This window comes from Callionymus lyra, chromosome 5 (assembly GCF_982586985.1).
Source record: "Callionymus lyra chromosome 5, fCalLyr1.hap1.1, whole genome shotgun sequence".
Classification (NCBI taxonomy): Eukaryota; Metazoa; Chordata; class Actinopteri; order Syngnathiformes; family Callionymidae; genus Callionymus; species Callionymus lyra.
Genome location: NC_141822.1, coordinates 3,783,083 through 3,808,767, shown reverse-complemented (window position 1 = coordinate 3,808,767; position 25,685 = coordinate 3,783,083). Strand labels below are relative to the sequence as shown.

The following is a 25,685-nucleotide window of genomic DNA, read 5'->3' as shown; positions in this document are numbered from 1 at the left end:
AAATACACACAAACATATAATGTACATATGACTAGAATATATAGTAATTACTTGTCATTATTCACCTGATATACACAATCACACACCATACAAGTTTTTATATCCTAAACAAATACACACCAACATATAATGTATGTATGACTAGAATATGTAGTAATTACACAGTCATTATGCACCTGATATACACAATCACACACCATACATGGAGTTTTTATATCCTATACAAATACACACCAATGTATAAAGTATGTTTTAATAAAATAGAAAGTAAATACATTGTAATACCTCATCATTTTTTATACTTAGTTATACTAAACCAAACACAATACATCAAGTTTTTATATCCTATACAAATACACAACAACATATAATGTATGTATGACTAGAATATATAGTAATTACAGTCATTATTCACCTGATATACATAATCACACACCATACAAGTTTTATATCCCAAACAAATACACACCATCATATAATGTATATAGTTGTAAGTTTATAAATTCTAATTAGATTTCGACTTATCTTTAAAAGAAAACGTCAGACTCTGTGTTCCTGGAGTTGTGTAGCGACGCGACACACACAACATCTGTCTGCACGTCAAGTGTCGTCGGCTGCGACACAATATCTTGGGTGTGCGACGGACGGAGGCTTTGTGTTCACTGAAAAGGCGCTTAATGTGTCAGCATCTGGGCCGATAGGGGAAGTGCTTTGAAGTGTATTATCGGCGGTTGAGAGCTGAGCCTCTGAAGGTTTTCCACTGCCATTGTCTGGAGCCGGAGGTGGGATCATCGCACCTCACTGCACCGGTGGAAGCCGGGGTCGAAGGTCAGCGGCGGCGGCAGAAGGGCCTGTAGATTATTGGCCAGGTGTGAAATTCTAGCCTGCATGCTTCCCTGTCTGTGCCAGATCCTTTATTACCCGGCGGTCATGGGGCGTCACATGAATGAGAAAAACCTGCAATTGAAGCTTTTTTATTATCGCTTGTTTCAAACTAGTAAAAAAAAACAACACTTTTGCTCCCTGGAGGCTCTTTTTAATTAGGGCAAAAGAATCCGATAGATAAGATAAGAAGTGTTCTTCCCACGGAGGACACGTTCGAGTCGTCACGGCAGGAAGATCACAGAAGTATTAAATACACATTAGATCACACGTGTGCAAACTTTAAATACTTAATACTTACTTTAAATACTTAATTACTAGTCGTTAAATATGACTTTTTTCCTCCGCGTCTGTTATTTCGCAAGTATTTATTGACCTTCAGAAATATGCTGCGTAAAGGAATATTAGGAAAAAAGTTATCTTACATCAGGGTTATAAAAGTTATATACATTATTAGATTAGATTAGATTAAATAGACTTTATTAATCCCTCTGTAAATCTCCTTGGGAAGGTTAGGTTTTCAGTTCACAGCAGACGATAGAAGTTTCATAAAAGCAAGAACAAGAACAAAGTGCAAATGAAAAGAACAAAGAGCAAATATAAAGAGCATAGTTCAGGGAGATAATTATATATTATGAATTAAAAGTATTATTTTTAGCATATTTAGCTCTATTTTGTTTTAGTTTTGTATTTTTGATAGCCACTGAGGAAATTGTAATACCAACCACTGCATACGATTAAACTTCAAGTACACATATTAAAATTAATATCAAATAATAATGCATGATTTGGTCAAAAATAAACATTAGTACTCAAATAAATAAAAACAAAAACACACAAACATTCTACTGTATATCTAGTGTAACTTAGGTCGGCTTCGTTCTCTCAAGGTTGCTACAAGGTTCCATGAACTGGTCTGTGATTTTTGATTTTGACCTTTATTCGTCCTCCCAATAAAGCCTAAAAGAATGAAAGTAAACAGGATTATAAGTTCAACAATGGCGTTAACAGGGTACTTTTCTTGGTCTCATTTCAGAGAAGGTTTTAAACAAAAGAAACATTAGAGCTCTTTGGCTCAAATATTAACCAAGTAACTGCCGTTTAAAAGCTCAAAGACCTCCAACATTTTGACCATCTTTAGGGTCTAAGTTATCTTATTTAAAAAGCCAGGTACTTCAGCTACTGTTTATATATACGTTTGTTGATATAGTATCACAATATATTGCAGTATAGTATCACCAGATTCTTGCCAACACAAGCCCCGAGTAACAACCCAACATTCCTGAGTGTGGGACAAATAAAGGACCATCTTATCTTTTATCTCGCTCAGAGTTAACAACTGCATTTGTTAACCAAATTCCCGCGGCCTCACCAGGTTAACCCCCCCCCCCCGGTCGAGAGCCTGGACCTACAATCGTCCCTCATTATGTTACAAAAAGTGCTTTAATAAGATTTTAGAACATGTATTTATTCCCGTGTAGACACTTTTTTGTGCGAGTGCTATAGATTTGAAGGCAGAAATATGGTGATTGGATGCCATGAATTATGGATGCGTCTCAGGTGTGTCGGCGCCGGAGAAGAATCCTTCCATGTTTTTGCAGCTTTTGGTAAATCTCTGGTGTGTTTCTGAATCATTCCAAGGAAACCTCTGGACACATGTGTCTCACCCCACGAGTTCGGGTGGGTTTTTCAAAAGAAGCGTCTTGGTTCTAATTTAGCGTCGCTGAAGTCTCTCGCTTCTCTCCTCCTCGTCGTCTGAGATGTGAGCGCTGGATGCTCAGGTGTCCCGTGGGGTTCTGGTTCTGATCTCACAGCCACTAACTCAGACTCTTAAGAAGAGAAGGGATTTGTCATTTGTCGGCCTGTTTTCCCTTCTCGCTTCTCCTCGCTGAGTGAAAGTGAGCTCTGATTTATCGTGAAAGTTTCCCCGATCCGTCTGGAGTCGACGAGTCACGGAGCGAAGCCGGCTTCACCACGAGAACGACCTCTTGTGCGATGATGGTAAATGGCTCTTACTTATATAGCGCTTTCTATGCTTATTCAGCACTCAAAGCGCTTTACACTAAGTTACAAATTCACCCATTCACACACACAATCACACACTGATGGGAGTAGGCTGCAATGCGCGCCAGCTCAACCATCAGGAGCAATCAGGGTAAAGTTAGTAAGTAAGTAAGTCATTTTAATTTGTATAGCGCTTTTCCAGACCAGGGTCACAAAGCGCTTTAACAATCAAAACAATATTCAATAAAGTATATACTTAAAAGATCAAGATAAAACTGATAACACAACAGGAGTTCCAGAAAATCAAGGAAAAGCCTGAACAAATAAAAACGTCTTAAGATGTTTCTTGAAGGAGTCAGTAGATCATCAAACACAGATGTTTCTTGAAGGAGTCAGTAGATCATCAAACACAGGTGTTTCTTGAAGGAGTCAGTAGATCATCAAACACAGGTGTTTCTTGAAGGAGTCAGTATATCATCAAACACAGATGTTTCTTGAAGGAGTCAGTAGATCATCAAACACAGATGTTTCTTGAAGGAGTCAGTAGATCATCAAACACAGATGTTTCTTGAAGGAGTCAGTAGATCATCAAACACAGGTGTTTCTTGAAGGAGTCAGTAGATCATCAAACACACATGTTTCTTGAAGGAGTCAGTAGATCATCAAACACAGGTGTTTCTTGAAGGAGTCAGTAGATCATCAAACACAGATGTTTCTTGAAGGAGTCAGTAGATCATCAAACACAGGTGTTTCTTGAAGGAGTCAGTAGATCATCAAACACAGGTGTTTCTTGAAGGAGTCAGTAGATCATCAAACACAGGTGTTTCTTGAAGGAGTCAGTAGATCATCAAACACAGGTGTTTCTTGAAGGAGTCAGTAGATCATCAAACACAGGTGTTTCTTGAAGGAGTCAGTAGATCATCAAACACAGGTGTTTCTTGAAGGAGTCAGTAGATCATCAAACACAGATGTTTCTTGAAGGAGTCAGTAGATCATCAAACACAGGTGTTTCTTGAAGGAGTCAGTAGATCATCAAACACAGATGTTTCTTGAAGGAGTCAGTAGATCATCAAACACAGATGTTTCTTGAAGGAGTCAGTAGATCATCAAACACAGATGTTTCTTGAAGGAGTCAGTAGAACATCAAACACAGATGTTTCTTGAAGGAGTCAGTAGATCATCAAACACACATGTTTCTTGAAGGAGTCAGTAGATCATCAAACACACATGTTTCTTGAAGGAGTCAGTAGATCATCAAACACAGATGTTTCTTGAAGGAGTCAGTAGATCATCAAACACAGAGATGTTTCTTGAAGGAGTCAGTAGATCATCAAACACAGAGATGTTTCTTGAAGGAGTCAGTAGATCATCAAACACAGATGTTTCTTGAAGGAGTCAGTAGATCATCAAACACAGATGTTTCTTGAAGGAGTCAGTAGATCATCAAACACAGATGTTTCTTGAAGGAGTCAGTAGATCCATCAAGTGCAAAGAGAGAGGACGATTGTCTTCTGGTCCTGAAGTGTCTTGCTCAGGGACACAACGCCGCAGTCTCGTCCGAACTGGGATCGAACCCTCAACCTCTCAGACCGCGAGTCAACCACTCTACCATCTGAGCTATGACGCCCATGATGATGACGAAGACCCGGCGAGCGAGAACCCATTAAGGATCTCGTCTCCGCCGCCACCTCATGCATTTAAGTCTCACAGTTTAGCGGTTTCACTTAAGCACACGGTGAGTTTCCAGCTCACGGTTGAAAGGCCGACGGTGGAATCGTCTCGAGCAACATTCACGCCCGTCTGACGAGGAGATCTTCGCATTCTTTTCTGCTCACACGCCCAGAGTAAAGCACCTCTATCTGCGCAGAGATGTCGCGTGTAATTACAGGCCGCTTACCATCTTTGGAAATCTGTCTAATTGGTCTTTTTAATTCCAACGGGATAAAGAGGGTAAAGACGGTGGAAGGGGGTCGGAGGGGTGGGAGGTTAAAGACTGGGGCCTCTGGGGGTCACCGGAGAAGGAGGTCCTCGGGGCTGTTTGGAACCCGAGTCGTTTTTATTTTGTCTACAGCGATGGTCATTAGTTCAGATTGCAATCGGCGCATTATGGTCGGGATCACGGCGGCGGAGACGACATCTGTAGAGCCTCGGAGATGAAAGACTCGTCTTCACGCTCGGGCGGAAACGTATCATTAGATAATCCCACAGTCAGAGATGCTTTTTAATGAGGGGAAGGTGTTGCCGCTGTTTACCGAGCGAGGATTAACCACAGAAACTGTTTTTTATTCACTTCGTTTCCCTGCAGGCTTGGAACCGACAGAAGAGATGGAGACGATAAGAGCCGAATAACGAACCCTAAAGATACGAGAAGCAAAAATCAAACCATTTGAAAAAGCTTTGAAGTCAATGTTTTCCCAAAACATATTCAAAGTCCTTTGACGGTCGGTCCAAGTGGGATAAGATAAGCCTTATTTTCCCCGGATCACGTGACCGGGAGTCCGAGGCGCACCTGGTAAACAGCCACCGCCGCATTTCCGGCTTCCTTTCATGTTGAGAAACGAGTGTTTCGTTTCCCCGTCGTCCGTAGGAAGTAAGTGAATTGGCTGGAGGCGTAATTAACAAGCAGACCGTGCGTCAGTCAACAAAGTGACGCGCGGAGAAATGGATTTCTTGATGCTATCGCGCTCTACGGTGATAAATCGAGCGAGACCGTGGCCAGAGTTAATGGAAATAAAGGGTCGTTAGAATAAGCTCGTGTCACATAAACTCATCAAACGGACGGATAAACGAGCGAAACAATTATGAGCAGAGAAATATCAAGGAAGTACACAACGTTTTCTGCCTCTGAGGCAGTTTATCGGTCATGGCTAAGTGAAAGGCTTCAGTTTTTTTATTCTCTTTTCTGGGAAATGGGGTTTTCCTGAGCTCGAGTCAAGGCAGCCAAGAGCAATTTCAGGGTTCAAGGTCCAACCGTATTACCTGCTGGAAATCAAACCGCCCACCATCTTGTTGCAGGTCGACGACTCCCTCCTGTCAGAATACATTCCCTCGTTCTAAATAAACCACCCAAAGGATCACCTGAGATAACATCTCATGGAAACTGTTGATCTGACTTCAGGGCTCAGCGGGTAAGACTTACAGGAGCAGCAGTTGGTTGGTTACTTGCCAAAACCATTGCGAGGCCAGCTGTCCATCAAGTCTTACCTCGTAAGGAGCTGGTGACCGGGTTAGACCATCTCGACCTGGGTTAAGAACTGACTATGAGTCAGTTCGTGCCAGGTCTGGCTCAGTAATATTGTAAGTGATCAACAAACATTATTCACCTCCATTTCTGTTGAGTTTAAAGTGTTAGCTACCCTTTCATTTATTGATCTGGATCTTATAATCCATGTGTTCGTGTCGTTGACACTATTGTAACAGTTTATTTTGTGTCCAAACCAGAAGGATGTGTCTCGCCTGCAGTTCATACTAAACTCTGCAGCCAGAATTCTGAGCCGCTCTAGTAGAAGAACTCACATTTCTCCTTCAAACTCTTCACTGGCTGCCAGTTTCTTTCAGGATCATTTTAAAATTCTGGTTCTTACTTTCAGATCTATTCATGGTCAGACCTTCCACAGTGATCTGATCCAGACTTACACCCCAGCTCGGGCTCTGAGGTCTGTGGATCAGAATCTACTGATGGTTCCTGAGAGAAATCCTTCCAGACTGTTGCTCCTAAGCTTTGGAACCATCTCTGTGTTTGATGATCTACTGACTCCTTCAAGAAACATCTGTGTTTGATGATCTACTGACTCCTTCAAGAAACATCTGTGTTTGATGATCTACTGACTCCTTCAAGAAACATCTGTGTTTGATGATCTACTGACTCCTTCAAGAAACATCTGTGTTTGATGATCTACTGACTCCTTCAAGAAACATCTGTGTTTGATGATCTACTGACTCCTTCAAGAAACATCTGTGTTTGATGATCTACTGACTCCTTCAAGAAACATGTGTGTTTGATGATCTACTGACTCCTTCAAGAAACATCTGTGTTTGATGATCTACTGACTCCTTCAAGAAACATCTCAACACACTTTTATTTAGCTTATATTTTATTGGGTATTGTTTTGATTGTTTAAGCGCATTGTGACCCTGGTCTAGAAAAACCCTTTATAAATATTACTTACCTACTAATGTCGGCTCGGTCAGATGAACTTGCTGATGAACACGTCCAGAAGGAACTGGACAGAGCAACCTGTGACGAAAGGTTTTTCTCGTCTTTGTGTCGGGTGCAAAGTGACGAGGAGTAGGTAGCAGCGCCGGTGAAAACACTGAAGATTTGAGTAGAATTGGAAATGTGTCGTGGAAAACGCCATCGTCAGTGTCCAGTTTTGTTCTCTCTGTTGGCCGAGAAACACAAATGTAGGAACAAGGTGGATCTGGAACATCGATGCTGATACTGTGGAGCTTTTGTAGCGGGTGGGTCGATGTAGATTACAGGGTACAAGGCAACTGTGGGAGACTCAAAGGATTCAAACCAGGACGTGATAGTAACATGTCATCTGCATAAAGCACACTCTCATGAAATACTAAGTACATCTTCTGTCTTTACATTAAAAAAAAAACATAGTATTCTATCAAATATGTTATATTTTACTCAGATAAACCTTCAGATATAAAAGTACTTTTTTAGTTTTTGATGAATTTCTCATTCAATCTTTTATCGAGAAGAGAATATCATTTGATTCGACTCAAAGACGGAGAGAAAGAGCTTCATCACATCTGGTCGTCTCAGAAAAAAATGTCCACAGCTGTTAATTTGTGCTCGGAACAAACATCAACATTAATATGGAAACATGTAAATGGAGCAACACGGATGTTTGAAGACGCCGAAGTCCTTGGATGATACGTCTCGCAGAAGAGTGTGGGGGCTGCTCTAATATGGCATACATTTGAGGACGGTGGACTTCCTGAACAGAAGAAAGCTCTTGTTCCGCCGGAGGGACGCGTGGTTTCGCAGCAGAGACTCGCGGCTGTTTGGTTAGAAGTGAACCATTTGAACCTTCTCTTCGCTCCGAGCAGGAAACCAGAACAAAGAGAGCGAAGGGCTTCTCTGTGCGCCTCTGATACCAATTATGCAAACTATTACAGAATTTAACCAGGCCAGCTCTTATCAACTAATCCACAAGTAATAGATTCTATTAAAAATGTATAAGCGGGATCGAGGAGGGGGATCAAGGGGGCGCAGATGAATCCAACAGCTGCGCCTGTCGTTCTTCATACGACTTGTCTGGTCTTCATCACGGGGAGAAAGAAGCCTTGGATACAATTCATTATTCAGCGAGAGGGTCTCTATTCATTGACCACGTCTTGATCCGTCAAAGACACGTCTCTGTAGCAGATCATTCATGTTCCCCCCAATCATCCATCTCTGCCTTCCTTCTCTTCCTTTCTCTCGCCATTTCTATGGCTGCAGTTCCGGAGTGGAAGGAAGGAGAAGACATTAACATAGCACTCACATGCTAATCCACCCCGGGAGTGAAAAGGGTGCTCATCTTAAACCTTTTTCATTATCATCTAATTATTAACTGAGAGGAGCCGAGGCGGCTTCTCTCTCTCTCGTCCGACCGGGTCGAGGTTTCGCTCGGCAATTAGCTTGTATCTGCGCCGCGACCCGCGATGGGGCTCCGGGTCAGAGATGGATGACGGCAGAAGGTCAGACAGGTGCTTGACTCCCTGGATAATTTAGTGCTTCCAGTCAGGGTGAATGATCGTCCCGAGGCCGGGACACCTTTTTAAAAATGTCCTTCTTTATTGGAGGAAAGGTGACACAAATGAACACATCTAATGGTTTTAACAGGATAAGAAAGATTGAAAGGAACATTTTATTATATGTTCACTGCAAAAACAGAAACGTAAGTAACGTTTTTGGCCTTTTTTTTCAAGTAAATTCTTTCTTAAGTATGAGCTTCATTCACAAGTTTTTCTGTACTGACACCACAAACAAATGGCAATAAAAGAAAAGATCTGGTTCTGTAAAATGACGTCTAAGTGAATGTATAGTTAAATGTAATAAGAGTGTGAGAAAATACTAATACAATTAAATATCCCTATATTTTTTGAATAAACCAGTATTAATACTCAACTCAACAATACTCAAGTCGGTTTGTGGTTTATATGTCAATAGAGTATACGTTTCAATAAAATAATTTTAAAAATCATCAAATACTCTTAACTTCCAGCCTCTAGATGATATATCAAGATTCTAACAAACAATAATTATTCGTCTAAACACAGGAAACTGAACAATAATGTTTTCTCATCCATTTGTTGATTTTTATTTTACAGTTTGAAAGCAATTCAGGTTTCATTTGATTATCTTTGAATATCTTGAAATAAAGTATTTGTATCAGTGTGTATGTGACTCAAATAAAGTCTTAACAGACATGTTTTTTAGTTTCAGTTTATTTATTTAAAAGGACAATGTGCAGTTCCATTAAAAAGATGCTGCACCAGATTTAGCTCAATGTTACTTTCCATCTGTAGTCCTCAACAAAGATGCAGACAGTTTACATGATACGTCACATAAAAATAACACACACAAATACATACAAAAACACAGTACAATCTAATAATAATTTACCTGAAATAATTCTTGTCCAGTACTTGACTCTGGTGTTGTGATAGTGTAGTAACAAGTATATATGTGTAGTATTGTCCAGTACTTGACTCTGGTGTTGTGATAGTGTAGTAACAAGTATATATGTGTAGTATTGTCCAGTTCTTGACTCTGGTGTTGTGATAGTGTAGTAACAAGTATATATGTGTAGTATTGTCCAGTACTTGACTCTGGTGTTGTGATAGTGTAGTAACAAGTATATATGTGTAGTATTGTCCAGTACTTGACTCTGGTGTTGTGATAGTGTAGTAACAAGTATATATGTGTAGTATTGTCCAGTACTTAACGCTGGTGTTGTGATAGTGTAGTAACAAGTATATATGTGTAGTATTGTCCAGTACTTGACTCTGGTGTTGTGATAGTGTAGTAACAAGTATATATGTGTAGTATTGTCCAGTACTTGACTCTGGTGTTGTGATAGTGTAGTAACAAGTATATATGTGTAGTATTGTCCAGTACTTGACTCTGGTGTTGTGATAGTGTAGTAACAAGTATATATGTGTAGTATTGTCCAGTACTTGACTCTGGTGTTGTGATAGTGTAGTAACAAGTATATATGTATAGTATTGTCCAGTACTTTACTCTGGTGTTGTGATAGTGTAGTAACAAGTATATATGTATAGTATTGTCCAGTACTTTGCTCTGGTGTTGTGATAGTGTAGTAACAAGTATATATGTATAGTATTGTCCAGTACTTGACTCTGGTGTTGTGATAGTGTAGTTACAAGAATATATGTGTAGTATTGTCCAGTACTTGACTCTGGTGTTGTGATAGTGTAGTAACAAGTATATATGTGTAGTATTGTCCAGTACTTGACTCTGGTGTTGTGTACATAGAAAAACACAGTGCAATCCAATAATAATTTACCTGAAACAACTTTAATTCTCACAAGCTAAGATGTCAGTGTTTGTTGATAACGAGAAACGATGGACGATCATGTTGTTTCTTACTGTCGATTACTGTGAATCTGTTTAAAGCCTCGGTCGCCCACTCCTACTGTGCGTGTTGTGCGAGCAAGCTGTGTAATACTCCTGCCACCTGCTCGGACTCAGTACTATCGTGATACTTCAAAACGCTGCCATTGATTTACGTGCCATTGAAACAACATACAAAAATAACAATGTGGGTCTAAGTGAACATGTCGACGCGGGCCTGTGCGTCCCGGGAGCGTTTCTGTTTGAACCCATCCCTGCTTTATTAGAGCCACCAGCACACGGCCTGCCAGGTCTAATAGTAGCCAAAGAACAGTTGGTCCTCGACAGTCAAGCGCTCGCAGAAACCATTGCTCTCCAGCTGGCGTCACCTAAGCACACCCACGCCGCTACTGTCGCGTCAGCAAAACAATGTTTTACAAAGTGCTTTTATTTTGTCCGGCACGTCAATAATACACCGATCGTGACCGATGGTGTCTCTTGTGTGTCGGGATATGTGATCATTTATGGTCGGACTCTCTAAACCAGGGGTGTCAAACCGGTCCAGTAAAGGGCCAGGGTGGTGTAGGTTTTTGTTCCAACCACTCAAGCACACATGAGTTAACCAGTCAGGTGTCGGCTTAAACAAGCAACACCTGACTGACTAATTGATTGATTACTGTCTTCAGGTGCCTGATTGGTTAACTCATGTGTGCTTGACTGGTTGGAACAAAAACCTGCACCACCCTGGCCCTTTACTGGACCGGTTTGACACCTGTGCTCTAAACGATCAAAGGTTGTGAGACCATGAAAGCACATTAGTCAGTTTAAGAGTTAACTAGTTTATTAGTTACAATGAAAACACCTTTGAAGGTATTTGATCAAACGACAGAACATCAAAGCTGATCTACTTTGTTCTTTCTGCTGCAAACATGTGATTCACTTGGACGCGAGCGACTCTAATGGCCACACCCACCTTACTGATGGTGCCAAACAAAACAGTGAACTCCCATGATGCCTTACGACGCACGGCTCTGTTGAGTGACGGCTGATCGGTTGCTATTGTGCTGTATTTTTAATTTTACGTCTATGTTGCTGTGTCGAAAGTGATCGACACCTGTGATTGGTTGGCTGGGCGTCAAAGTGTTAGGGCAGGTATTCAGGTCACAGTTACTCTAAGTAAGTCAAGATCAGTTCAGTTCAGTTCAGTTCAGTCCAGTTCAGTTCAGATCAGTGCAGTTCAGATTGGTTCGGTCCGGTCCGGTCCGGTTCGGTTCAGTTCAGATCAGTGCAGTTCAGATTGGTTCGGTTCGGTCCGGTCCGGTTCGGTTCGGTTCGGTTCAGTCCAGTCCAGTGCAGTTCAGTGCAGTGCAGTGCAGTTCAGTTCAGTTCAGTTCAGTTCAGTTCAGTTCAGATCAGTGCAGTTCAGTTCAGTTCAGTCCAGTCCAGTCCAGTCCAGTCCAGTCCAGTCCAGTCCAGTCCAGTCCAGTGAAGTTCAGTTCAGTTCAGTTCAGTTCAGTTCAGTTCAGTTCAGTTCTGTTCAGTTCAGTTCAGTTCAGTTCAGTTCAGTTCAGTTTATTTAAAAGGACAATGTCACTGATGGAAGGTCTGACCATGAATAGATCTGAAAGTAAGAACCAGAATTTTAAAATGATCCTGAAAGAAACTGGCAGCCAGTGAAGAGTTTGAAGGAGAAATGTGAGTTCTTCTACTAGAGCAGCCAGTGAAGAGTTTGAAGGAGAAATGTGAGTTCTTCTACTAGAGCAGCCAGTGAAGAGTTTGAAGGAGAAATGTGAGTTCTTCTACTAGAGCAGCCAGTGAAGAGTTTGAAGGAGAAATGTGAGTTCTTCTACTAGAGCAACCAGTGAAGAGTTTGAAGGAGAAATGTGAGTTCTTCTACTAGAGCAGCCAGTGAAGAGTTTGAAGGAGAAATGTGAGTTCTTCTACTAGAGCAGCCAGTGAAGAGTTTGAAGGAGAAATGTGAGTTCTTCTACTAGAGCAGCCAGTGAAGAGTTTGAAGGAGAAATGTGAGTTCTTCTACTAGAGCAGCCAGTGAAGAGTTTGAAGGAGAAATGTGAGTTCTTCTACTAGAGCAGCCAGTGAAGAGTTTGAAGGAGAAATGTGAGTTCTTCTACTAGAGCGGCTCAGAATTCTCAGTGTAGGGTTGTTGAGCGAGATGACGCTTCATACGCATTGTTGAGTTGGCGAGTTCGACAAAATTGACGTTGAATAAATAAACAAGTAAAAAACTCCTAATGTAACACCTGTTATAATTGAGGGACTACTGTACACACAATCTGTTCTTTCCTTATCTTAACTGGCTGTTTCCATTTGTCAATATATATATATATATGGAATATCTGTGCTGGTAGGTTTGAATCCGTCGACTGTAACAAGATGGATCACTGGATCTTCACGAGCACCTCCGTGCGTTGTCTTTAGAATTCAGTCAACATTTACAGCGTGAGATTATGTGGCGCTTTAAGTAGAGCAGCTATTACAGTGTCCCATTACTGCTCTTATTGCTCCCCGATGACCTTGTTATCCTCGCGCAAATTACCGTCTTACCATCCCCGGGTGAGAACATCTCGCATCTCGTCAGGGGGGCCGCGGGGGTTGTGGACCCAAAATGTCTGCCAAAAACATCCTTATCAGGGAAGCGTCGGTCGGTTCGGACCGGGGAGCACATGCTGTTTATCTCCCCGACGGAGACGAGTCCACGTCTTTTAATTTAGGTGTAATCTCACGAGCCGCCGAAACGCCGACGCCGCTCCGAGACGGGAAAAATCTAGTGGAACGATGATGACGAACGAGGATTAGCGTGCGATGAAGACGCCGATAGGAGAGAATTGGAAGCAATAAAGATAATGAGTGATTAGAGGGAAAGTTTAATAACAGCGTCACATGCTGTTCTTCGGCGTAATCGCGGGGGACGCTTTGAAATCCGAGTCGGGGACGGAAATAAATCGGGACTTTACGGAATTGAGTGGATCTGCCGGAGTCGTCGTCTCGGTAAAGAGCTGATGAAGTTTCGCACAAATATAGCAACACATTTATTTCAGTGTCATTTTCTTCTGGGACCACATCACGTCTGCGGTTAAAGAACACAAAGAGCTTCACAGCGTCTCAGATCTCACCGCCTCACAGTTTACATAAAGAAACACGTGTATTCTACAGTCAATCACAAATATTAAAAATTATATATTAGCTTCAATTAAAATCAGTGCAATTATGCCGTGATGTTTTTTAAATTGTAAGCTTTAAAATCTTTTCATATGAATTTACTTTTACTTTTAATTTCATAATTCTCAAACATCAACTAGTATCAACTCTGGTGTCATTAAGCATCAACTAGTATCAACTCTGGTGTCATTAAACATCAACTAGTATCAACTCTGGTGTCATTAAGCATCAACTAGTATCAACTCTGGTGTCATTAAACATCAACTAGTGTCAACTCTGGTGTCATTAAACATCAACTAGTGTCAACTCTGGTGTCATTAAACATCAACTAGTATCAACTCTGGTGTCATTAAACATCAACTAGTATCAACTCTGGTGTCATTAAACATCAACTAGTATCAACTCTGGTGTCATTAAACATCAACTAGTATCAACTCTGGTGTCATTAAGCATCAACTAGTATCAACTCTGGTGTCATTAAACATCAACTAGTATCAACTCTGGTGTCATTAAACATCAATTAGTGTCAACTCTGGTGTCATTAAACATCAACTAGTATCAACTCTGGTGTCATTAAACATCAACTAGTATCAACTCTGGTGTCATTAAACATTAACTAGTATCAACTCTGGTGTCATTAAACATCAACTAGTATCAACTCTGGTGTCATTAAACATCAACTAGTATCAACTCTGGTGTCATTAAACATCAACTAGTATCAACTCTGGTGTCATTAAACATCAACTAGTGTCAACTCTGGTGTCATTAAACATCAACTAGTGTCAACTCTGGTGTCATTAAACATCAACTAGTATCAACTCTGGTGTCATTAAACATCAACTAGTATCAACTCTGGTGTCATTAAACATCAACTAGTATCAACTCTGGTGTCATTAAACATCAACTAGTATCAACTCTGGTGTCATTAAACATCAACTAGTATCAACTCTGGTGTCATTAAACATCAACTAGTATCAACTCGGGTGTCATTAAACATCAACTAGTATCAACTCTGGTGTCATTAAACATCAACTAGTATCAACTCTGGTGTCATTAAACATCAACTAGTATCAACTCTGGTGTCATTAAGCATCAACTAGTATCAACTCTGGTGTCATTAAACATCAACTAGTATCAACTCTGGTGTCATTAAACATCAATTAGTGTCAACTCTGGTGTCATTAAACATCAACTAGTATCAACTCTGGTGTCATTAAACATCAACTAGTATCAACTCTGGTGTCATTAAACATCAACTAGTATCAACTCTGGTGTCATTAAACATCAACTAGTATCAACTCTGGTGTCATTAAACATCAACTAGTATCAACTCTGGTGTCATTAAACATCAACTAGTATCAACTCTGGTGTCATTAAACATCAACTAGTATCAACTCTGGTGTCATTAAACATCAACTAGTATCAACTCTGGTGTCATTAAGCATCAACTAGTATCAACTCTGGTGTCATTAAACATCAACTAGTATCAACTCTGGTGTCATTAAACATCAACTAGTGTCAACTCTGGTGTCATTAAACATCAACTAGTATCAACTCTGGTGTCATTAAACATCAACTAGTATCAACTCTGGTGTCATTAAGCATCAACTAGTATCAACTCTGGTGTCATTAAACATCAACTAGTATCAACTCTGGTGTCATTAAACATCAACTAGTATCAACTCGGGTGTCATTAAGCATCAACTAGTATCAACTCTGGTGTCATTAAACATCAACTAGTATCAACTCTGGTGTCATTAAACATCAACTAGTATCAACTCTGGTGTCATTAAACATCAACTAGTATCAACTCGGGTGTCATTAAACATCAACTAGTATCAACTCTGGTGTCATTAAACATCAACTAGTATCAACTCTGGTGTCATTAAACATCAACTAGTATCAACTCTGGTGTCATTAAACATCAACTAGTATCAACTCTGGTGTCATTAAACATCAACTAGTATCAACTCTGGTGTCATTAAACATCGACTAGTACCAACTCTGGCCATCTATGTCTATCGCATACTTGTGTACGTAAACGTAGTATTTTAAGTGCATAAGTGCGTCTCAATTCTTAGTATGTACATGTAGTGCTCCATACACACTCAATTGTCACTAAAACACCCACAAAACTGGGTATGGATCGATGGACACCACGTCATATATATATATATATATATTCATATACTTACAGGTGTCTACAGCTGGTTGAAATCATCCTTAAATAGTAGTAGAAGAAGAAGCTGTCGCATCATTTCCTGTTAGTGTGTAGCAGCAGAGTTTGATTTGAGACATACTATCTGTGGAGGATTAGTTACTAGTTAGTACGTACACTATCCTGATGCAAACTAACCAGTGCACTAAGAGAAGTATGTTTGAGACACAGCTCAGGTTTTCAACTTATTACTTCATAAAGTTGCTCTCAAATCTGGACGAACGAGAGGTTACGAGAGCGGAGCCCATAAATAACTAAGGTTAGGAACAGGCGGAAGCAATAGAACAAGTTTACTCAAGTGACATTTGAAAATGAAACATCAAAAGATAGAGACTCATCAAAAATGAAATGATTTATTGACATGACAGATTAATTTTAATTGTCAATTACTTATATAATATAATTATATTTCAAAGAGTGTATTGTAGTTGTCAAGGCCCTCGGCTATTATGACCCGTCGCCGCCCATTTTTATTAATGTTAATATGCAAATAGTTGTGTTCCAGTGCTGGTTTTTGATTGGCTCCTGTGGAGCCTCTCTGATCCACCTGCACAGTGATTGGTGGATCAGGTTCATCTTCACCTGCACCAATCCTGGATCATCTCTCCTGCCTCACACCTGATAGAACTGAGCCGCTAATAGCAATCCTGGTCACTGCTATTCAGTTTGAGCCGTCGACCTTCATTGGTCTGCTTCGGTTTATTCTGCACGTCCGTGAGTTGACTTTAGTTCTTCAACGTTAACTCATTGTTGCAAACTGTTTGGCCTGTGTTGTGTGTCTTTGACCTTTTGTTGTGTGTTTGACGGCCGTGAGTCAGTGTTTAGAAGTCAACTTAGAAGTGTTTTTGTATTTGTATTTTGTCCTTGTTTTTTTGATTGATCCAACAGAGAATTTTCCCTTCTTGTTGAACCAATTTATTTTCTGTAAAACCAACATCTTCTAGTTATTAGTGGACTGTGATCGGTACTATGGACACCTCCTATACAGTATTTTTATATATATATATATATATATATATATATATATATATAAAACACAATTACTGATATAGATATCAGATAAAGATGTATATATATATCATATATAAATATCTCAAAACTTGCGGCTGGATCAGACTTGCACTACTATTATTTTTCTCACCTGACTATACATTTTTCCCGACGTAAATTGCGAAAAACTGCGATAAATTTCCCATAAAGAACGAACGGGACGAGCTCAAAAAAGTTTCAAATCTTTGACGTCTTTCAAAAATCTCCCGCTCTGGCATACGTTCACGTAGAAACAACATTCAAACTTTTAAATGTAGATACAATTCCAAATGATCAACGTGGGATTTGTCTCTTTTGTAGCTTTTATAGTTTTTCAGTTTTCATTGGGAATAGTTTATTTTGTTGACCCGTACACGCTGAAGTCGTGACAATAACACACAAAATGTACAACGTTTAATGGCAAAACATTCAAAACAATTGTTTATGTTATCATTTTGTTCAGTTATATTCAGAACTAAAATTAAAATACAGAGTCAAAAAGATAATATTTTATAAGGATAAAAAATATCTCTATGATCAGAAGTCAATTCTGTTTTAAACCAGATCATTTATTGAGTATTTTGGCGTCTGTGATGTTTTGTTTACATACGTTTTTATCACAAGTATAATTAAGTTTGTGACCGTTAAATTATTCATGGAAACACAAGACGCTTGAATTCACTGAACGTCTCATTCTTGGCTCATGAAGGTATTTCCCAGGAGATCGTGTTGCTCTCTTCTTCTTCTCCTTCTTCTTCCCTCCTGACAGTTGTGTGGTAATGGAAGGATTGTTATAAAATCTCCAAATGGAGTCTGACTTTATTGAGGCTCTCAGCTCAGATGAGACCGGGCTGGACCGAGCCGTCTAAAGTGGGCTTGTCGTCATGGGACAGATGTTGAGCGCCGGAGTGGGGGCGGCGGGATATGAAGAAGAAAGACTGGAGGATTTTTTTAGACCTTCTTTTTCTCGTCTTCCTGTCAGGTAATTGCTCCAGATTGTCTCTATTTTTTACAGATAAGCCAAAGACCTTAAATTAGAAATCAAAGAACTTCTTTTGTGGCACCGACTGAAACACGTTGGTAGAACCAAAAGTATCAAAACATGTTTGTCTTCCGGGGCCAGGTTTCTGTGCCCAGAGGTTGACCCTGTTATCAAGACTTGATAATTCTACCGTTGATACGAGGTTACCAGATCCGTTTAGTTGTTCTGATGGGTTCACATGCATCTATATTTATAAAGGGAACTTGACTCCTTGGTTCTCCTACAGTGCTACAGGGGTCCTTAAGAGATATTCTTACTAAGATCATTTTTTTATATACTATCTTAGTAGTGCTACCATCGCGTGAATGTTCTAAACTACATTGGAGCTCTGTCGCTCAAATGGATGGATACCTTATTTTCCGCACTATAAGGTGCACTTAAAAGCCTTTAATTTTCCCCAAAAACAACAGTGCGCCTAATAATCCATAGCGATTTATGTATGAACGTTACCTGGTGGGTGATTTGTTCTTTCGTATCACTAAACTGACACGCCGTGGGTGGGATTAACAACCCACGTCACATCATAGCGGACATCTATGGAGTGAGATTACTGCCAACAGTTTTAGCGGGTGTGTCTTGGGCGTCCTTGTTTTGTTTGTTTGTTTTTTTTTGCGCAAAATCACTCTGCTGCGCACTCAACCAGTCATACATGCGCTCTAGCCGTCATACACGCGCTCAACTTCTCTGCTGCTCAACATTTGTCTCACAACACCAGTCTCACGCGCTGCTGCTTGAAGCCTTTTAAACATCATTTGAACATCGTTACCATGGGAGTGAACAAAGTTGTCAGACGCTTAAAGTTTGACTTTATCTGACTGTTTTGTTGACGTTCCCTTTAGCACAGCTTTATCTAGAGGATGATAACACAACCCCAGTCAAACGTTTATCTTTTATTCTATGCGCCTTATAATCCAGTGCCAACTATTTATGAAAACACTTAAATAGGGTAAAACATGTAAAATAGGCCATTCATTGAAGGTGCGCCTAAAAGTGCGGAAAATACGGTACACTTTATTAACCTTATTATATGATTAAATATTATGCAAGTTTAATGCTGTATCTCAAATCGCCTACGTCGCTAAGAAAAAAGATGGACGGTTGGAAGGTGACGCTCCCTTATAGGTCCATGCAGGCATTTTAAAGGGATTGTACAAGATGCCTGTGACGTTCTTCTATCCCCCAGTAAGGGTTGAGTCGTCTCGTAATATTTAAATCTACGTTTACTTCTGCCTGTGCTTTGATTTCGTGAAGGACGAAAAAGTTAATTTTAATGTTCGTTCGAAGTCTTGTCGATTTTGATCATAACAGTGATTCTTAAGTTTAACTATTCGGTTAAACATTTTAATTGAGGCGTTTTGCAGCTCAGTATAGTATATATATATATTTTTTTACAGTATATTTAATGTTGCAGTTTTAAACATGACATTTTTACCAACTTTGTTGTATTTGTGCACAAAGAAAACCGTTTCCTACCTTGTAAAACGAGTATAAAAACAAGTATGGAAGGCAGTAGTGAACCTTGGTACCAGTGAGAAGATCTCCGACTGATTCCCACTTGAGTTCTCGTGCCTCTGGACCACCAGTGTGGAAACACTTAACATGATTGTGTTTGTAACGATCCTGATATAACATAACGCTGGATAACTTTGCAAATGTCACGACCTTTCCTGCTCTCGCCCCTTCCTGTTGCCCACTTCATCCCTACACTCGCCCAGCGACGGCTTCATAACAGTCCTTCACAGTCCATTAGTGACCACTTGAGGCTCTGTGGCTGATGATCAACGTCTAGGACCTGCCTTTAAGTTGTGTTACGCAGTCGCAGCTTAACCTCTCGAGTGCAGATAAGGGGTCGAGCTACTGTCGAGAACACACACTATCATGGTAGAAGTGGTGAGTTAAGAGTTCAAAGGTCATGTTTGTTTCAATCTCAGCGCTTTCACACCACGTCAGAGAAGTTTGTGGTTATGTTGGTGGTTATTGTGTGTGTGTGTGTGTGTGTGTGTGTGTGTGTGTGTGTGTGTGTGTGTGTGTGTGTTTTAGAATCAAGGTGTGTTGAGGACTTTGTTCTGAACAACAGTTGGTTTCCAGGAAGTTTGATAATATGTGGATCAACAGGTCGAGCAGATCGTGGCAGAGACTTGTGACTGAGACTCTAAAAGAGTTCACCTTTGAAGGAGTGTTTCAGTCGCAGAGACATGGAGACTAGAGTTGATCTGTTGTCTTGTTCCATCTGTCTGGATCTACTGAAGGATCCAGTCACTCTTCACTGTGGACACAACTACTGTAAGACCTGTGTTGAAGGTCACTGGCAGGAGAAGAACATCTACGAGTGTCCTCAGTGCAGACGGAGCTTCAGCGAGAGACCTGTCCTCCAGAAGAACACTGTGTTAGCAGAGTTAGTGGAGGAGCTGAAGAAGACTGGAGCAGCTGAGGACCTCTGCTCTGCTGGACCTGAAGATGTGACCTGTGACGCCTGCACTGGGAGGAAGATGAAAGCCCTCAAGTCCTGTCTGGTGTGTCTGGTCTCCTACTGTCAGGAACATCTTCAGCCTCATCGAGAAGCTCCGGCCTTCAGGAGACACAAGCTGGTCCAGCCGTCCAAGCAGCTCCAGGAGATGATCTGCTCTGAACACGAGGAGGAGAAGAAGATGTTCTGTCGTTCTGATCAGCAGCTCATCTGTTCTCTCTGTGTGGACCAACACAAAGATCATGACATCGTCTCGACCACAGCAGAGAGGAGGGAGAGAGACAAAGACCTGGATCAGAGTCAAGGAAGGATCAAGCAGAAGATCCAGAAGAGAGAGAAGGAAGTGAAGCTGCTCCAGCAGGAGCAGAAGAACATCAGAGTCTCTGCTGAGGAAGCAGTGAAGGACAGTCAGGAGACCCTCGTCCAGATGATCCAGATGATCCAGAGAAGAATGCCTGACGTGGAGCAGCAGATCAGATCTCTGCAGGAGACTGAAGACGCTCGAGTCCGAGGACGTCAGGAGCAGCTGGAGCAGGAGATCTCTGAGCTGAAGAAGAAAGAGGCTGAGCTGCAGCAGCTGTCACTCACCGACAGTCACACCATCTTCCTGCAGAACTGGACCTCACTCTCAGAGGTCAGTGAAGACACGACCTCACTCTCAGAGGTCAGTGAAGACACGACCTCCTCCACGACCCTTGAGCAAACTCACCGTCGCTTCCAGGAAGTAACAGCAGCCGTGTCAGCCTGCAGAGACCAAGTCCAGGACCTTCTGAGAGACATGTGGACCGACATCTCAATGATGTTCCATCAAGAGACCAGAGAGCAGTTCCTCACACACTCACAGGACATCACTCTGGATCCAAACACTGCACAGTCATGGTTGATGTTGTCTGAAGGAAACAAGAAAGTGACAAACATGGAAGAAGATCAGCCTCGTCCTGATCATCCAGACAGATTCAATTCTCTTCAGGTCTTGAGTCAAGAGTCTCTGACTGGACGTTGTTACTGGGAGGTGAAGAGAACAGAAGGAGATGTTGATGTATCAGTTTCATACAAGAACATCAGCAGATCAGGAGATGAAGGTATATTTGGATATAATGACAAATCTTGGAGTTTATATTGTCACGACTCTGGTTGTTTATTTATACACAACAACATCGAAACTATAGTCTCCAGTGTCGGACCCTCCACAGTGGGGGTGTACCTGGATCACTCTGCAGGTCTTCTGTCCTTCTACAGCGTCTCTGAGACCATGACTCTCCTCCACAGAGTCCAGACCAGCTTCACTCAACCTCTTCACGCTGGAGTCAGGGTTAATTATTTTTCATCCTCGTGTGAGTTTGTGAAGCTGAAGTAGACGACAGTGAGATTGTGAGTCTCCAGGAGTGACATCATCACATGAAGCTTCAATGTTTGGATGAACGTCTCTGAGAACGTTTGTCGTTTGTGCCGCAGTGAAGACACAGTGACGTCATGTGACTGGATTAGAACCTCTGTGATTGGATTGTTCCTGATGATGACGAGTCTTCTTTAAATCTTCTTTAATAAACACCTTCATGATCCGGTGATGATGGCAGCAGTCGTTACTCAAGTACTCCACAGTACTACAAATATATCCTGGTTACTACAGTATCTCATTGGATGTTATGGTTGCCTCTGTATCGTGATACGTATCATCAGATTCTTGACAATACACACACTTACACAGCCAGTCGTCCACGAGGAGTCAGAAAGAAGAAGAATTGATGTACATTTGGTTTGGATTCAATATTACCGTCTGAAAGGAATTTGATTTTGTGAAAAAAAGATTTTCTCCAAAGAAGTAAAGATGAAAATGAGTTCAACACAAACTATATCTTGTATCAGAGAAACCAGATCCTTGGATTCAGTGTTATGTTGAGTTATGCTGTATTTTAAAAATGTACATATAGAAACATTGATTTTTATTCACTCAAATCTCCTCTTAAAACACACTTTTATTCTCTTTTAACACAGCATGAGACTCTGAGCTGTTTTTAGTGCTTTTGACTTGTTTTATTTGATATTGTTTTATTTTTGTGTTTTAACTGCTTTCTTAGTACTTTCATGTCATTGTTCAACACTTTGTATCGACTGTTGTTTTTAAAGTGTTTTATCAATAAACTTGATTGATTGATTATTTGTTCTTATTGAAATGTTAATCTAAACCAATGAATTATCTTTTTGAATCATTTATTCTAAATATATAAATATATAGATTATATATTTATTTGACACATTGAGTTCAATATTTTAATTCCAATAATTCAAAAACACATTTTCTAAATGCAATATTCTTTGGTTTATTCAATATAACATCGACATCTTTATATTTACTTTCTTACACCTTCGTTCTAAGATCACAATCAAAACTACTTTTATTGTTGTAAACACAACCGTGGATATTATGTGGTGACAACACAAAAGTACATGTTAATAATGAATAAATTAATACAAATAACACAAAATTAGTGCAACAGTCCATACTTTCCATTTTGAACATTTTCTGCACTTTATACATAATTACATTTTTATTTATGTTTAATGTTGTTTTTTTTACTGTTGGTGGAACAATTCACTAGCAATTGAAATAATAATAATTCTGGTTCTGATGTATAAACATGTTTTTGTATAGAATATAAGTCTTAATTAAGAAGATAAATATATTAGATTATTTTGTCCAATATATATACTGTGTTTATACAAAATGTACCTTTCAATGTAAAACATATTTAATTAAAATCTTTAAAAAAATTATTTACAGTGTGTTTGTGTGTATGAGTGTGTATATGTGTGTGTGTGTGTGTGTGTGTGTGTGTGTGTGTGTGTGTGTGTGTGTGTGTGTGTGTGTGTGTGTGTGTGTGTGTGTACTCTGGTGTTTTGATAGTGTAGTAACGAGTATATATGTGTAGTATTGTCCAGTACTTGACTCTGGTGTTGTGATAGTGTAGTAACAAGTATATATGTGTAGTATTGTCCAGTACTTGACTCTGGTGTTGTAGTATTTACAGACCACATGACTCTTGATGAATTCGTAACTGCTTTTCATTTGTTTTCAAACTAAAATATGTCCATTTAAAAGCTGCTGGACTCACTGTATCCTCTCGTCCTTAGTCAACTCTTACTTTGCATGGACTGATGCAACATGTGTGTAACTATATTTACATTCTGTTTTAGTTTTGTTGTTGCTTGATATCGCTTAATATCAAAAATGAATTGTGACAGTGTAGTATTGCTTCCTGAGGCTCGAGACTACTGAGCCTTGCGAACTAATACTAAAGTGGAAGACTCACGAGCAATACTAGGGATTCTTGTGGAGTAATAGAATTAGGGATTATTGGAGAGTAATACTACATAGCCTTGGGGAGTAATAGTATGGAGCCTTTGGGAGTAATACTATAGAGGCCTGCAGGGTAATGCTACAGAGCTTTTGGGAGTGATACTACAGAGCTTTGGGAGTAATACTACTGAGGCCTGCAGGGTAATACTACAGAGCCTCGCAGAGAAATACTACAGAGCCTCTGGAAGTTGAACTCCAGATCCTTGCTGTGCAGCATCGTAGTTTACTAAAGATGTACTTACATTTTTACAGAAGTTTGATTGCATCACATTAAATCGTTTTTTTAATTTAGTAAGTACAGAATGAAGATACTTGGTATACTGTTGATTCTTGGGGAATTGAAAATATTTAAAATGCTCCTTAAATATTATATATAATCTTGTACTGATGCATCGAGTCAGGGTTGGATGGACGTCAGTTTAAATCTGTTTATTTCTCTCAAAGTGAGAGTTTGACCAGTGACGATGTACTTTCACTGACAGTACTTGGAAAGTACTTCTTCCAGGTGCGTCTCAAAGCACGACCGCTGCGGGTTCTCTTCACTTTTTGCACGGAGAGCATTTAAAAGTGCTGACTCTTGCTGATAATCAAAGAGAATGTCAAAGCTGGTTATCAATGAAATATTCCTGGAGCCGACTTTTCTGCCTCGACGTTTGCTTGCATCATCATCGCTGACGGGCGCCGTCTCCTGTCGGAGGCAGCGTCTCATTTCCTGCGACAATCCTTCGTCTGCGGGAGAATCGCACGATGACGAGCGAAGTGGGGGGTCGGGGGTCGACCTCGTGAGCCGTCAGGTCCGTCCTGAACCCGCTGACGCGATCCGTCTTGAAACATTGATCCAGAAAAAATGGACGTGGAAGTCCAACATTTTCCGGTTGTTTTCCAGCTTCTCCAGATTTGATTCTTGTCGTCTCCTGGATTCATTCGCTATATTTAAGGCAAATTTCCCGCCCAGGGGGTTGTCCTTTCCGGCCAAATAGTTCTTTCAAGTTCCCTGTGTTCCAATTCCCCGTAGAGAGACATCCTGATTTGTTTTCTTGTAATCTAATCATTCAAATGTTCTCGGGTGAGGGTTTCCTTCTTTTAGCCCCCCTTTCCCGGCGTGTCTTGCTTCGTTCTTTGATCTACGATTTAAGGTGTGATTTGCAGATAAACGGATGTTTTAAATAACCGGCGTCGTGTCTAATTCTGATCCGAGCTTGTCTTGAAACTGTGTGAATCAGTCTGAGTGGAATGTTGATTGTGAATGTTGATCAAACGTATTCGCTCTTAGATCAAGCGAGTAATTTATACTTTATATTTTGATTATCTATTAGCTTTAATTTAAGTATGGTGTATATGTATAGTGTATAGTGCATTCCATAAAGTGATAGTTCACCTCAACTTCGGTCCGTCCTGAACCCGCCGACGCGATCCGTCTTGAAACATTGATCCAGAAAAAATGGACGTGGAAGTCCAACATTTTCCGGTTGTTTTCCAGCTTCTCCAGATTTGATTCTTGTCGTCTCCTGGATTCAATCAGAAATGTCGTTCTTTAAAATCCTCACGGCTCTTTGTCACTTCGGTCAATACGGCCGTAAATACTCGGACGTGGACGGCCGGGGTCTCAGGGTTGCTCGCAAATTGCAGCACATGCCGAAGGCTACAGGAAGTCTTGTAAAGCATCTGTGTGATTGCAGCTGACAGAAGAAGGTTGATCATGTTTTCCACCAAAAAAAAAGAAAAAAAAAAAAGCTGCTTTTATACCCGAACAGATGGAAGAGCTGGACGTCGAGTGAAATTGCTTTTCTTAACTCGCTTTCTTGGCTGGTTCAACTGAAAGTGAATTTCAATATGGAGCGATTGCAGAAGAAAATGTTTAATCATATTTTTATTTTTTTTGGTGGTATTAGTTCTTTTGAGTTACCAGGAAACACAAGTATGAATAAT

The 25,685-nt window shown here is 40.4% G+C and overlaps 2 protein-coding genes across 4 annotated transcripts in view; both read left to right on the top strand.

Moving 5' to 3' along the window:
• LOC148079066 (protein FAM222A-like) overlaps positions 1 to 25,685 on the top strand; it is a 58,149-nt gene that overhangs the window by 2,210 nt on the left and 30,254 nt on the right. The gene's annotated exons all lie outside the window — the stretch shown is intronic.
• On the top strand, positions 20,127 to 22,152 carry LOC148079067 (tripartite motif-containing protein 16-like). The gene has a single exon (XM_087792346.1). The coding sequence runs from the start codon at positions 20,127 to 20,129 to the stop codon at positions 21,753 to 21,755; it is 1,629 nt and encodes a 542-aa protein (XP_087648472.1). The 3' UTR covers positions 21,756 to 22,152.

Coding starts and splice junctions, on each gene's coding strand:
- LOC148079067 (XM_087792346.1), top strand. CDS start 20,127: ATGGAGACTAGAGTTGATCTGTTGTCTTGTTCCATCTGTCTGGATCTA.